This window comes from Rhyacophila brunnea, unplaced genomic scaffold (assembly GCF_057557595.1).
Source record: "Rhyacophila brunnea isolate RB1 unplaced genomic scaffold, BYU_Rbru_1.0 scaffold_1, whole genome shotgun sequence".
NCBI classification, from domain to species: Eukaryota; Metazoa; Arthropoda; class Insecta; order Trichoptera; family Rhyacophilidae; genus Rhyacophila; species Rhyacophila brunnea.
In genome coordinates, this window is record NW_028232751.1 from 64,453,680 (window position 1) to 64,467,882 (window position 14,203).

Below are 14,203 nucleotides of genomic sequence, written 5' to 3' on the forward strand. Positions count from 1 at the left end.
CGCATGGGAGTGACAAGGTACTCACCGAGAATTGAAAAAATTTTGGAGGAAAGTCAACACACTAATTATTTTTACTTTTACTCACACGTATTTCAAGATATTTTTCAATTATTATTTTGTTTATAACTAAATACTTAATTAAATTATGCATTTTATGTTTTATTGGAAGTCCGATGTCCTAATTTATTTTAAGTAATATGATAGTATTATGACTATTATGTATGGTACGATAAAGGACGATGATAAAAAATTATAAAGGAATATGAATTAGTAGCTCACCAGATAATTTCAATTTCTGAAAGTAGCTCATATCCTTATTGAGTTTGGAGACCACTGATCTAGAGTCATCACCTTTAGTTAATAAATTGAATTTTTACGAAATGTTTTTTAATTTATTAAATTATTTTCTTTCATGTTTTTCTCTTATAGGGTGTTCATCCAAAATTTTCGAATGCGATTTTACGCCAGATATATAATACGCCCGTATAATTGCGTTCATCCAAATTTTGTATATAAGCATCTCGCTGAATCCGTACACCGAATGCCCCTCTACCATAAGTTGAGCGAACCGATTGCTAAATTTGTCAGAGTCGATGTTTGACAGATCAACTGACGACAGTTTCCGACACGAAAGTCCGCGAGTGTTATCATTATCAACAATAGATTATTGTTATAAATTGTTTTCTCCCGTTTATATATATATACTAGCTGACCAGGCAAACGTTGTTCTGCCATATAAATTATTTCTAGTGAATATTTTGGTTGTTAAATAAAACGTAACGAATGTATCGTAAGTGTGTGGGGATGGGATCTATGACAGAAAGAGGAATAGAGCACTGTAGACGATGACTGCCGATAAAAACAAAAAAACATCAACCATTCATTTTCTCAATTCAAAATGAGTAATGATGTTCATAATGAATGAATTACCTGTGACAGGATCTCGTTGTTTAATGTTTATGCAATATCCGTCTTGTCCCTTCCAGAAAATTAGCGGATATTGGAGAGCGTTGTATGAACGGTGTGTGTCAGCGATGAACTCCAGATTATTGTTTCTTCTTCGAATCACGATTTCTCGCGTCGATGTGCGGTCGCCAACCATGATTCCAGCAATTTCGTCAACAACAGTCGCATTGAATCGACGTACGTGCTCTCCAGCTGGTGTTTTATCAGGATTGATGACAATAGCGTGATTGTCACTTTGCAATTTGTGCATGTGTGCTTTGAAGAATTTCAATAATTCATTGTGCTCATTCAACAGGGTGTCCAGTTTGCCGACGATGCGCCTGGCATTAGGCGAATTGAGGCTATTGTAGCCGCAACGTGCATCCACATGATTGATGTCCTCACCGCCGCGCCCATGAAGTAGATTTGTAAAAATGTATGTGGTTCGTTTGGCGTTAGCAGCAATGAGCCTTGTGGTATACTTGACCTTTGATTTTGAACGTAGAATGGAATTGTTGACCATTTGCCGCAGTATTGTGAACTATTTCTGTTGCTCCGGACGAAGTCATTTGGAAGCATGAGTTGAATGTGCGAATGGACTTCAGGAACAGGTTTGAATCTGGAACCGTGCCAATGAGTAAGCTGTTCAATGGTTCTGGTGGTATCTCAATTTCTGGTAGTTGCACTTTTTCTGATGCGCAACACATCCCGGCTGACTCATGTTTGAATTTGAGCGCATGACAATGGGGACATTCTTTGTCCATAGCATCAATCAGCACTTTCGGATGAGCGGAATATTCAATATCAGGCTCGTACTCGAATGCGAGACGAAGGAACGAAGCGGATGTAAATGTTCGATGTACTTGTTGGCGTTGTCGGTCGTTTGCTCTGCGTGTGTTAGCTACGAACCGGCGCGCTTGGCTCCGTTCCAATTGTCGTTGTTGATTTCGTTCAGCTCGTGCCTCTTGTGATTGAGATGCACGCAATTGCGACATGCTTACACGCACGTTTTTGTTATCTTGTTGGATTTGTTCGTCTGTTCTTTCTACTCTACTATTTCGCATGTTTGTTGCTTTATTCGTTCGACGGCCCAAATGGCCCCCTTGCGTCTTGCTGGCATTGTGCACTGTAATACACGCACATAAAAATAGATAAATTAAAATAAATCGTACAAAATTTTCCACGCACTGCGTTGTGATTTGCCGAATGAAATGTCAAAATGACGCGACGCTTCTCTTGAATTCTTCTCGGACGTAGTGCCATCTGTCATTCAACAACATAAATAATTTCGTTCTGTTTGAAATACGAACGACGGTTAAATTTGTTTATACAAAAATAATAAAATCGCGATTAAAAAATGGGAGGATGGGGGTAGGAAAGTGAAAATTTGAGGTTATAGGTATTTATTTATGCCAAATAATAAAAAAAATACAAAAAAAAAATTGTCAAAAAAATAAAAGAAAATTTTTCTGGATAGAGATACCCTAAACACCTAGCGGTATGAAATATACTTGTTGACCTATTCTCATACCTAACAAATATACATAAAAAAATTCATAAAACTCGGTCGAGCCATTTCGGAGGAGTTCGACCACAAACATCGTGACACGAGATTTTTATATATATAGAGATTATATATTATCATGACTGCTTTATTTGTATTAAACCTGGCTTTCGAAGGTGAAGCTAATGCACAACACCGCAAGTATCGGAAGAGAGACGACGCTTTCGAGTTAAACGACAAGCGTTTCATCCAACTTTTTCGATTGTCGAAACCATTGGCCCGCCAATTAATCGAAAGACTGGAAGGCGTAATGACAGTGCCAAATAGAAAATCGGCAATAAGTGTGAAAACCGCGGTAAGTTTTTACTTCACAGTTATTATATTTTTTTTCCGTTCAGTCCAGTAATTCGCGATTTTTAACGTTTATTTTTGATCCAGGTTTTAGCTACACTGCGATTTTTGGCGACCGGAAGCTACTTACGGGGCATTGGTGAGGAGGTATATATTGGCCTCAGTCTGGGAGCAATGAGTAATGCCATTGAAAAAGTGACAACTGCCATCAATAGCCATTTGTTGAACGAATGGGTGTTCTTTAATGAGGCACTCATACCATCAATAAAAGAACGGTGAGCAATCAACTTCTCGTATCCTAACACTCAAGATTTATTGCTAGCTATTATGCTTTAAGCCATCATCACCAGCCATGGTCAATCCACTGCTGAATAAAGGCCTCACCAGGCTTTTTCCCGTGTTCTCGGTCCCTAGTTCTTCGCTGCCACGTACAGCCACTGCACTTTATGCGTTTGTCTATCCTGCAGCCTTTAGAGCTTCCGTCCTTGTGGTCGTTTATTGCTGTATTCGGGTGGCATTTGTCCAGAGGTGTTCCATTCGCCAAGCTACATGTCCAACCGATAGCCATTTCATCTGCTTAGCGACCTCCGTATATTATGTTATTCAGGATGTTTACCTATGATTGAGGTTTTTTTTAATAAAATCAAACTCCTTTTCATAACAATGCTTTAAGTACCAATGTCAAGTAACTTATTTTAATTTTCATCAGATTCTACGAGAAATATCAGATCCCTGGGGTGTGTGGTGCAATTGACTGCACACATGTCGCTATTGTGTGTCCGCACAAAGAAGACCGAATTTCACCAGCACACATATACGTGAACAGGAAGAGTTATTACTCAATAAATGTCCAATTAGTAAGTGTTTTCCTCTGATAATTTATATCTTATATCTACTCACATCATTTGCTGGAATAGTCTTTTTCATCTATTATTTTAATTTATAGGTTTGTGATGCGGATTTAAGAATCCTGAATGTCAACGCATTATTCCCTGGAAGCACCCATGACTCATACATTTGGCGCCACTCTACTATTAAATCGGTGATGGAGCATGTAAACAGAGATAGGAGTTGGCTGCTCGGTGAGTTGTCTATTCATTTTCATTATTATTAGATACACATATCACATAGAACATATATTTTGAATGTTTCTTTCTTAATACAACTTTGATACAATAATATCATTAAAACTTGGGAGTTAATGCATAGATTCATCTTATTTTATTAATAAACACAATATACTCTGCTATGTGATTCATTGAAGTTTCTTTATGACTGTTGCTGATACACATGGCCGAAGCGTCACACAGTAGCATACCTAAATATAAACTAGAAATTGTAAATTGTAATCAAGATAGTTTGATGTTGAAAATATTTTTCAAGGTTTTATATGTGCCACGACTGCCATGTAACGTCATTGTCGAGACGATTTTCAATGTGCGACTGGGTTGAGTTTTAGAAGTAATGTTAAAAATAAGATGTGAGAATTTATTGTTCATTTTTAATGAAAAACCAATACAAGTTAAAATTGATTTTAGGTGATGCCGGTTATCCTCAGGAACCATGGTTGATGACGCCGGTGCGCACTCCAGATAATGTTATTGAAGATTCATACAACAGGATGCACATCCGTGCACGAAATTGCATCGAGCGCTGTAATGGCGTCTTAAAAGCGAGGTGGAGATGTCTTTTGGCAGATCGAGTATTACACTACTCCCCCGCAAAGGCTTCCCAAATTATAAACACGTGTACTGTCTTGCACAATATGTGTATTGCCAGTAGGATTCCTGTGCCACACCTACAAGAAAGTTTGTATAATGACGGAATGGACGCATGTATAATGGATGAAAATGATGACTCCGCGGAATCTGCACGAAGGAATCCCATCTTACGTGCAGGAAGACGTCTCAGAAACAGATTGATGGAGCATTTAATCAATAATAGTTAATATCTTTAATCTAGTTTCCAAAATAAAACCATATTCTTTTATTAATTTCAATATTTTTCATAGAATTCCATCAAAATTACAAATTTTGGCAGTTATGGTTTTACATTTTCATGATACATACAAAATGTTGATATTTCGCAGTTTTCTAAATTTCAGTGAGGTTTTTATTAGGAACCTTTGTAATACCATCACAATATAATATATTAATAATATATAAATCAACAATGATATTTACGTAAAATATATAATATCTTGATATTTTAAGCTTTTGATACACCCCTGTTACAGGCGGGCTTCTCCCGGTGTAAAATAATCATTTAGTAGCTACAAGTCGAAACGTAACCCTGACCTCTAGAAACGGCTTCATAAAACATCTAATTTGATTCCTTGCTCAACCACGTAAGTATTTTTTTTAATTTAAAAAGTAAAAATGATGATGGATGAAAGAGATAATTTTAAGACTAAATATAAGGATTCAAAAATAATAAATTTTGCCGCGCTTGTCGGCAACGTCCAAATTTCGACGCGCCTGCGCCAGGGTGGTCCTCGTGATTCGTGAAATCAAAAAACATCACGCGATAAAATTTGGCCAATCACGAGAGTCCTTTTTGTGGAATGGCGTGGGTACGCGAAGTTTGAAAAAGAAAAAAAAAATTAGTAAGCGTCCCCTTTCCGATAGGATAGGACCTGCGACTATAATCGTAAAAACCCAGATATAAATTTGTGAAACTAAAAAGGATAAGAAAATATAAGACCACGTCACGAACACGAAAGACCGAGTTTTATTTATACTCCAACCGTTTGAATTTCTTTTTTTTTGTGAATCCGGGGTTCGATGGACTCCTGAGCTAGCCGCTGGAACCCCGGGGATCTCAATGGCGCCTTGGCAACGTGAAGCTCGAAGAATCGCATGGATTCTTCCGAACCCGCGAAATAAAATTTACGCCCGCGAACGCTAAATAAAAGTTTATGATCCAGGAGCCGGAACAACCATGAAATGGTTAACTAAAAAGTGTACTCCGACGTGACCCTTATCAAAGAAGAAGTGCTGTCTCCAACATCAAACCGGGAGAGTCCTCCTCTGGTGTTCGAAGACAGTCCACATACGGAGCTGACCGCGCCTAGCGTCGTGCTGGAGACCGTAGCACCAGCGCGTCTCCAGTACGACAAATGGCTGCACAAATCCCACCTATGGAGACCATGACATATCATCGACGGTATCCAGCGAGGAGGGCTCGTAGAGGCCACGGCCCACTCGCGACGAAAAACGGCGAGCAAAATGCCAATTTTCCTAGGGTATCACTAACATGTCGTGTACCCTAGTCGACCACGGGATGTTCGGTGAGGAGAGAAAAAGGAAACGCGAGGCCAGGGAGCCTCACAAGAGGACTGAAAAGGCGCGCAAGCTGAGAGGAATCGAAGCTGTGCGGGCGCAGGCTCGACCACGAGGAGATGAAGCAGGACCAGTCGCCAACCCTCGAGTCAAGGGTGAACGCCGAGTTCCTGTTGGAAGTGAAATGTGTAGATTATACGAATAAAACATCCGGAAATTCTTCTAATTACGGATATAAAGTTAATTAAGGACCAACTTTCTGAGCCTTGTAATCTTAAGTTCATTAGTACGAAAAATGTACATTCTAGTTTTAAAAATAACACTTCGCAAAGTGACGCCAATTCTTTCCGTTCAAATAAAGTAAATATGAATGAATTCGAAAACATTAACATTGAAAATCGCAAACAATTTTATAAACGGGAAAGAGGATATTCTACAGTAGAGCGAAACCTGTTTCAAAGTTACGCCGTGTTAATAATTTGAATTCAAAGAGAAACGAGGAAAATAGTATACGACCGTCACTATTATTTCTTTACAAATTACCAATCGTAAATTTAACACAGCGAAAACGGAACGGGAATAATACGGCATCACTCGACGAAGTGTATATAGTTGTTATGTTAAATTTTAATAATAAGTTAAAATTAGGGATAAGAGGATGAAAGTAGAGATTGTATGCTTGTGATAAAAAATGAGTCAAAAAGCCGTAAATTTCTCAACGGGGTTTCAATAATGAAAAAAAAAAATAATAATAATAAAACGTGAGAGGCACCGCAAATCGGCGCGGCGCGCCTTTGGAATAGGATGTCGGGCGCGTAAAACGAAACAACAATTTTTTTTTTAAATAAAACGGGTTTCACTAAAAATAAAGTTAATTACACAGTTTTAAGTTTACTGATTCAGTAAATAAATATAATGAGAGGGTGGAATATTTCAATTTTTAATATCAATGTTATTTATACAGTCAATACAATGTTGCAAAATATTTATGGGTATTAGGGTAAAATATTAAATGTGATAGTAAGTGCCATAAGTACCATGGGAAGATTTTATATAAAATTAGTAGCTATTTAATGTATGGGGTAGGAGTAATTAATAAAGTAAATTCGAATAAATTTAAAGTACAGGAAGTCTAATGAACGAATAAATTACTAAAGAAAGAAAAAGAATAAATACAGATGAAGACAATTTGGAAGCACAAAGGGAGCCACCTCTCGAAGTAAGCGCATCCGAAGGCAGCGTAGCCGAAAATTCATGATACCAAAGCTTGATGGTGTGGAGAGTGCGCACTCTCCTTTCTCGCGCAGGTTCATGGAGAGACTAGGGACGTGACGCCTGAAAGATATCGTGAAACAACAAGAGGTACCTCCGAAGTGTAACCATCTATAAAAAAAAGAAAGGGAAAAGGATACTTATTGTGAAAATCCATCCTAGTACCTGTGAGAAAGCCGTGCCGCCGTCAGCGAGCCTAGCCGTTGTACCGCTATACGATGCCTTGCCCGCAGTAATAGGAACAGATGGAGACACAGTATCTGTCCGTGAGGTGATACTCCAGAGACCAGCAGATGAGTGGAAAACTTTCCACAGAAGGATATCCGCTGCTCGAAACGAGCCTGGCTCAATTGTAACGCCACTACCACGCCCTGGTTGCAAAGGCAGACGACGCCAAACGAGGTACGCTCCTATTGCACCAGAAGAAGAAAAACGTAACACGAAATAATAATTCCGAACGAGGGCCAAACGTCTACAAATGTAGCCTCTCGGAATACAAAAAAACTGGACAGCCCAAGAGTCGAAGACTATAGCTCCACGACCCCTCCGCTGACTAGTATAAAAGAACGAGAAGAATAACAAAAACATTACGAAAACAAAATAAACGCACGACATTACAGGAGAAAAATAAAATAATAATAAATTATGACAAATGATAATAAGAAAGGAAAATAAATCAAACTCTGACTTATTCAGGAGCATTGCTTTGAGCAGGAAAATAGTAATTAAAATAAATATAGAAACAATACGTAAAGTTAGTTGTTTTTTTTTTTTGTTAGAATAGTTAGATTGTAGTTGAATTTTTTTATATAAACTGTTATCATGCCATGTATTTAACGGATGAACAAGGAATTGGATGGGTGGCCGATGAGATCAGGGCGTACCTTTCGACTTTAATCCAGATGGGGCGAATTGATACACCCCTGTTACAGGCGGGCTTCTCCCGGTGTAAAATAATCATTTAGTAGCTACAAGTCGAAACGTAACCCTGACCTCTAGAAACGGCTTCATAAAATATCTAATCTGATTCCTTGCTCAACCACGTAACTATTTTTTTTAATTTAAAAAGTAAAAATGATGATGGATGAAAGAGATAATTTTAAGACTAATTAATATAAGGATTCAAAAATAATAAATTTTGCCGCGCTTGTCGGCAACGTCCAAATTTCGACGCGCCTGCGCCAGGGTGGTCCTCGTGATTCGTGAAATCAAAAAACATCACGCGATAAAATTTGGCCAATCACGAGAGTCCTTTTTGTGGAATGGCGTGGGTACGCGAAGTTTGAAAAAGAAAAAAAAAATTAGTAAGCGTCCCCTTTCCGATAGGATAGGACCTGCGACTATAATCGTAAAAACCCAGATATAAATTTGTGAAACTAAAAAGGATAAGAAAATATAAGACCACGTCACGAACACGAAAGACCGAGTTTTATTTATACTCCAACCGTTTGAATTTCTTTTTTTTTGTGAATCCGGGGTTCGATGGACTCCTGAGCTAGCCGCTGGAACCCCGGGGATCTCACTTTCATACTACAGTTTATTAAAATAGATGCATGCAATTTAAAATCAGAAAAAATTAGAAAATTAAAATTGTAATGTTTTTATAATTAATTTTATTAACGTCACGCATCGAGAATGTATAGTAATATCACCTTTATTGTAACATTAGAGACAGTTTCTCGGTTACATATTATAAAATGTTATGAAGGAGATTAGACGCGATGCGCGCGCAGCGCTACGAATAGGCGAAGACTGGGAATATTGCTTTTAATTAATAATAACTTCAAATATTTTTGTAACTCATTATTTATATTATTTTCTTTTTTGTTGTGTAGTGTATAATAAATACATGCATTTATCAATTAATAACACAGTTTCGAAGATGAATACAAAAGTAGCTGCCTATGATAATAATATAAGAGAATGGAGGTAGATTAATATAACAAAAAAATATTTAACCCAATTAAATTTTCATTGAATGCCATTTATTCGAGATAAAAATATGTTATTATTGTTATTAACACAAATTATGTTATTATTGTATGTTTGACGTATGTACCTTCCCACATTTATTTTCAAACAGGCGATACCAGTTTCACCATTACGACATTTTCAACTGAAAATTGATCCGTTGAAGATGTTATAACAACGAAACCCGTATCCGTTTATTGGGAAAAATATCAAATCATGGAAATGATGACAATGGTATTGTTAATTTTATTATTATGACATAATAACAAGAAACGAGAACAAAAAATATCAAGAAACAAGTTATAAAAAATACATGATTGACATTATAGGCAGTGACGTCCTGTAGAGATAGGCAGACCAAACGTTGCTTAGGAGCAGCACATTATGGCAGAAATACGAATATTATAGTTTTGAGAGAAGTTTGTCTAAACAATATATTCTTCGCTGCACCGTACAACTGTACAAGTAAACATCAACAAATATGTAATTAGATTTTCACGTTTTGATCATATTGCTTTGCTTAAGATGTCTGAGATTGAATTGCAATACAATAATTTGGTATATTTGAAGCCACTTTTAATAAAAATATTTTGTAACTGAAAATTGATCCGTTGAAAATGTTTTAAATTTTATTTCAGCATGAAAATGATAAGAATTCTATTACTATTCATTTAAATATTATAGAATCACAACAAGAAATGGCCATAAAATCACATAAAGTCTGTTGATTTCAATAGACATATATATATCTTGATTAATAATTATTGTTCGCATACTTAATCATCAGCCAAAATTAATTCGACAATTTATGTATTTCAATATATAAATTCATTTTGTAACAACTATGTAAAGGTATGATTGCATTTATATATATTTCTTTATAATATTAATTGGATATTTGTATGCAATCTTATAATTACCAATTTTTGAATTTGAATCAATTTATGTAAAATAAATATATGTGTATCATGATAAATATTTGGACTTCATTTTTTACTTTCCACATATAAAACAATCTTTATATACGGTACATAAATACCATTTATAAAGTGATCATGCACCTGTGTTTAATTTGTTGCTTTATGTATATATAATCCAATATTATTCTTCCTATTTTGGAATAATAATCCATACTCTTCATCATCAATAAGAGATAACATATAAATAAAAAAAACTATTGTATGAGAGTATGTACATTTTTATTTAATGATACAAGATCAAAAGTCAATACAAGAACCAAAAAAACATGCATACTTCAACCAATATACTATGTTTAAAAAAAAAAACACAATACTATAAAGCACAAGTTACAATCTCACACAAAATTATAAACATTTCTTACTATCTAAAGTCATATATCGTAATTTTATAGAAAGCAGACAGTTACATTAAAATTAATATTCATAACGCTTAATAATGTAAATTATCAATAAAATCTATCAAATGTCATTGAATTCAGCAAAATACAATAAATTATTTCAAATATGACTTGACAGAGTGAAATTGATGAAATGAAAAAAACAAATGTTAAAACTACAGTTGGTCACAAACAAAACTTTAAGGACCTTCACGTCTAGCCTCTGTTGATTCGCGGATGGCCATTGTTAAGTCTTTGAGTAATACTTCAAGAGTCCTCGTTGATTCTTGAAGAAACTCCATTTTCTTTTGTTTTAATACAAGCATTTCTGCTGCAATTTGAGCAGGTGTGAGCTCCCGTGGTTGAGGGCCCACTGACTCCGTTGTTTGGTCATTACCATTATAATATGCCAACCGTTTAGGGGCTAGACGTGAAGGTGGAGCTGCAGGGGTGGTAGTAGTGGTGGTGGACAGAATTGATATTGGGGTCGCCTCTGCATGTGACGTTGATGGCCTCATTGACGTGGACGGCATTAATGGTGTTAATGTCGCAGCCATACCTGCCATCAGCGTTGTCACAGACGTTGACGGCATAATTGGTGACGTTGCAGCCATACCTGCCATCAGCGTTGTCACAGACGTTGACGGCATAATTGGTGACGTTGCAGCCAAACCTGCCGTCAGCGTTGTCGGTGAGTATGTCGCCGACGTAATCACCTGGAAAGGATACAGATTAGGATCAGAAGACAGCATTATATTTTAATTTCTTATTATTTTGTCCACATTAAAAATGACAAAAATTCTTTCCTTTTATTCACCAATACCGGGATCTAGTCTTCTATTAATATACAGCATGGTCGGATTACCCGCAGCATAATTATTATCCATTATAAAAATAAGATTGAAAATAGATACTTTTCTATAAATTTTAAAATAAATAACGGCATACTATTATCCTTTTCATGAATTATGAAGAGTTTAATTAGCTGTGGTATACCTAATATATATACCTTCATGAAGTAGTATTACCTGAAATAATCACTTAGGTAAGAAAGTAGATTTACCTGAGTTCATTTAAATCATATCAGCAGATTATAATCCATTCCCAAGATAGGGTTTCCCAAAAAAAAGGGAAATTTTATATTCCAAGAAAAAGATTTTATGTTTATTTTGAGTTTATTCAAGCATGCTTTTACCTGAGTGATAATAACAGTTAAAGAAAACATGTAGGTAATAAAAACTGTACCAAATTATTTATAATACCTTGACTTATGTTATGGTACCATTATAATTATATCTATTGCATTTGAATACGCGTAAACTGATTAAAATCAAACAAAGACTAATAAAGAATGAAGTAGCAGTTAGCAGGTTTGAACTCACATTGGTTAATATCGCAGAATTAAAATAATGTGAACTTACAATACTCTCTCTTATTATTCCGTTACTAGGGAGACCTGACGATACGGTCTCCGTCAACATCTCCGCCACCCTCTGTTGCACTGCGGTTAACTCGACATTACACGGTGGACCGCCCCCAGTTTGCTTTCGCCACAGCAGTATTTTTGACTGCTTATTTTTTACAGCTTGCCGTAAATCATGCCACGTCTGTAAAACAATAATGACATATTAGGAAACTGTCTCATATGATGGTATGGCAGTGGCGAAGGGTGGAGGTAAGCTGCTAAGATCCGACATAGATAGTGTACACTAAACTTTGTCAGTCCAATGTATTTTTGTTTTCATTGACCAAAGACTACAATATGTGGATGTGGTTGTTACATTTTAAAATTCAATTAAACCCTCCAAGCAATAGTAAATAAGTCAACAAAATATTCATTGATCTATAAAATATCCAAAATTATGTCATCAAACCATACAACATTTTTGATATTTTATAGATAGAATAAAATTTTGTATCAATTTTGGTTTGATTTGGGCGGGGTTAAATTGAATTTTAAAAACTAACCTGCACCCTCTGTAAATTGTGTTCTTAGTTCAATGAAAATAAATAAGTATGACTGAAAAAGTTGAGTATCCACCCCTTGCGATTGTGGTATGGTTATTAAATATATCTCACAATTGTATTTGAAGGAATTCTCTCATCTCTGAGGGTGTATTCATATATTTGGTGTAACCATATGATTATAATAAAATTAATTAATGTGTATATAAATACCTTCCGCCAGCCGGATCCATCTTTTTTAGCACCCACCCGGGAATTCAATTTATGGCTAATGGCCGTCCACAGCTGCATCGCGTCCGTTGTGGTAAAATATGGCGTGAAACGGCTACTTACAAGCCGTGGATTTTTTGTAAAATATATAATAGAACAGGTTATGTATGCATATTGAGAAATTCTCAAAAAGAATTCGTATCCATAATAGATATAATGGAAATGTGGTAAATAGTATTTAAGATAATGGACAAAGCCATGATAGTTGAATGTGATGTTTATGATAACAATATGATTCAGACCATTACAAGATAATTGTCAGTATTCAATGAACTTTTGTTGATATCAAATATTTGGCACTATCCACTTACCGATTAATAAATCAGTCAGGAGATTCTGCTATTCCTCGCTGACTTTCATTATTCTAGAAAAATAAAAACTACGATTAGGGTGTATTTCTAAGACAATCACTAGGTACTATTATATGAAAGAAATGAATTATTAAAGTTATAAATAACTTTAATTTTGTGGTATAAGGTCACTGAATCAGGCCACGAGGGGAATAATTAATAATATAATGAAATGGTATACGATTATTTAGCATGTATACATTACAACGAAGAAGCAAAAGAAATTAAATATAACATGCACATTAAATGAAACAAATTTTGAGTTCAAATAAAATAGATATGACTTATTCATACAGTACAGATAAATATTAAATCACTTACTGTTTATATTCCGGTTGGATTGAGGGTATTAAAAGTTCTTCTGTCTTCACTGGAAGTCAAGAAACGATTGAATATTCGGTTGCATGTACACTTCATAATATTTATGTTTATAGCCGCGTTTGACAGTACACAGTCCCATAGACATCAAACTTATCAAAAACTGACCATAAAGAAAAATATTTTTCTGATTTTGCTAGAAAGAATACTTGATCCAAATAAGCATGCATACCCGAACACTATGGCCATCCTCCCACGGCGCAACTGAAATCTGATGGAACTAGTTTGTGAAGGAACTCATAAACTGACCAATGTGATGCTTCGCACACGGCGCTACTGAAACCCAGTTGAAATAATAATCACATAACCTCTAACTGTCAAACTCAACTATCAACCGTGTTGTACAAAAACTGACAACACGCGCGCTGCAGCGTTTACATACGGTTATTTTGATTTTCCAATTAATATTTAACCAATTTTGGTAAGAAAATATGATTTTTCACCGAAATCTAATGATGTTGGTACCACTGTTTTACGGTGACTGGAAACTTCAGAGACCGCGCGACTAGCATGTCGCATCTCTTCGCGACCGTTTTGAAGCTGAGAGATTCCAGTCTCG

At 35.9% G+C, this 14,203-nt stretch overlaps 1 protein-coding gene across 1 annotated transcript; it reads right to left on the reverse strand.

The window, feature by feature from the left end:
- Positions 1-10,630: 10,630 nt before the first annotated feature.
- LOC147080099 (uncharacterized) lies at positions 10,631-13,448 on the reverse strand. The gene is made up of 3 exons (XM_085959992.1): positions 12,860-13,448; positions 12,103-12,288; positions 10,631-11,397 (listed from the first exon to the last, which is right to left on the reverse strand). Exons 1-3 carry the CDS (start codon positions 12,935-12,937, stop codon positions 10,882-10,884), a joined length of 780 nt encoding a protein of 259 aa, XP_085816118.1. The 5' UTR covers positions 12,938-13,448; the 3' UTR covers positions 10,631-10,881.
- Positions 13,449-14,203: the final 755 nt, after the last annotated feature.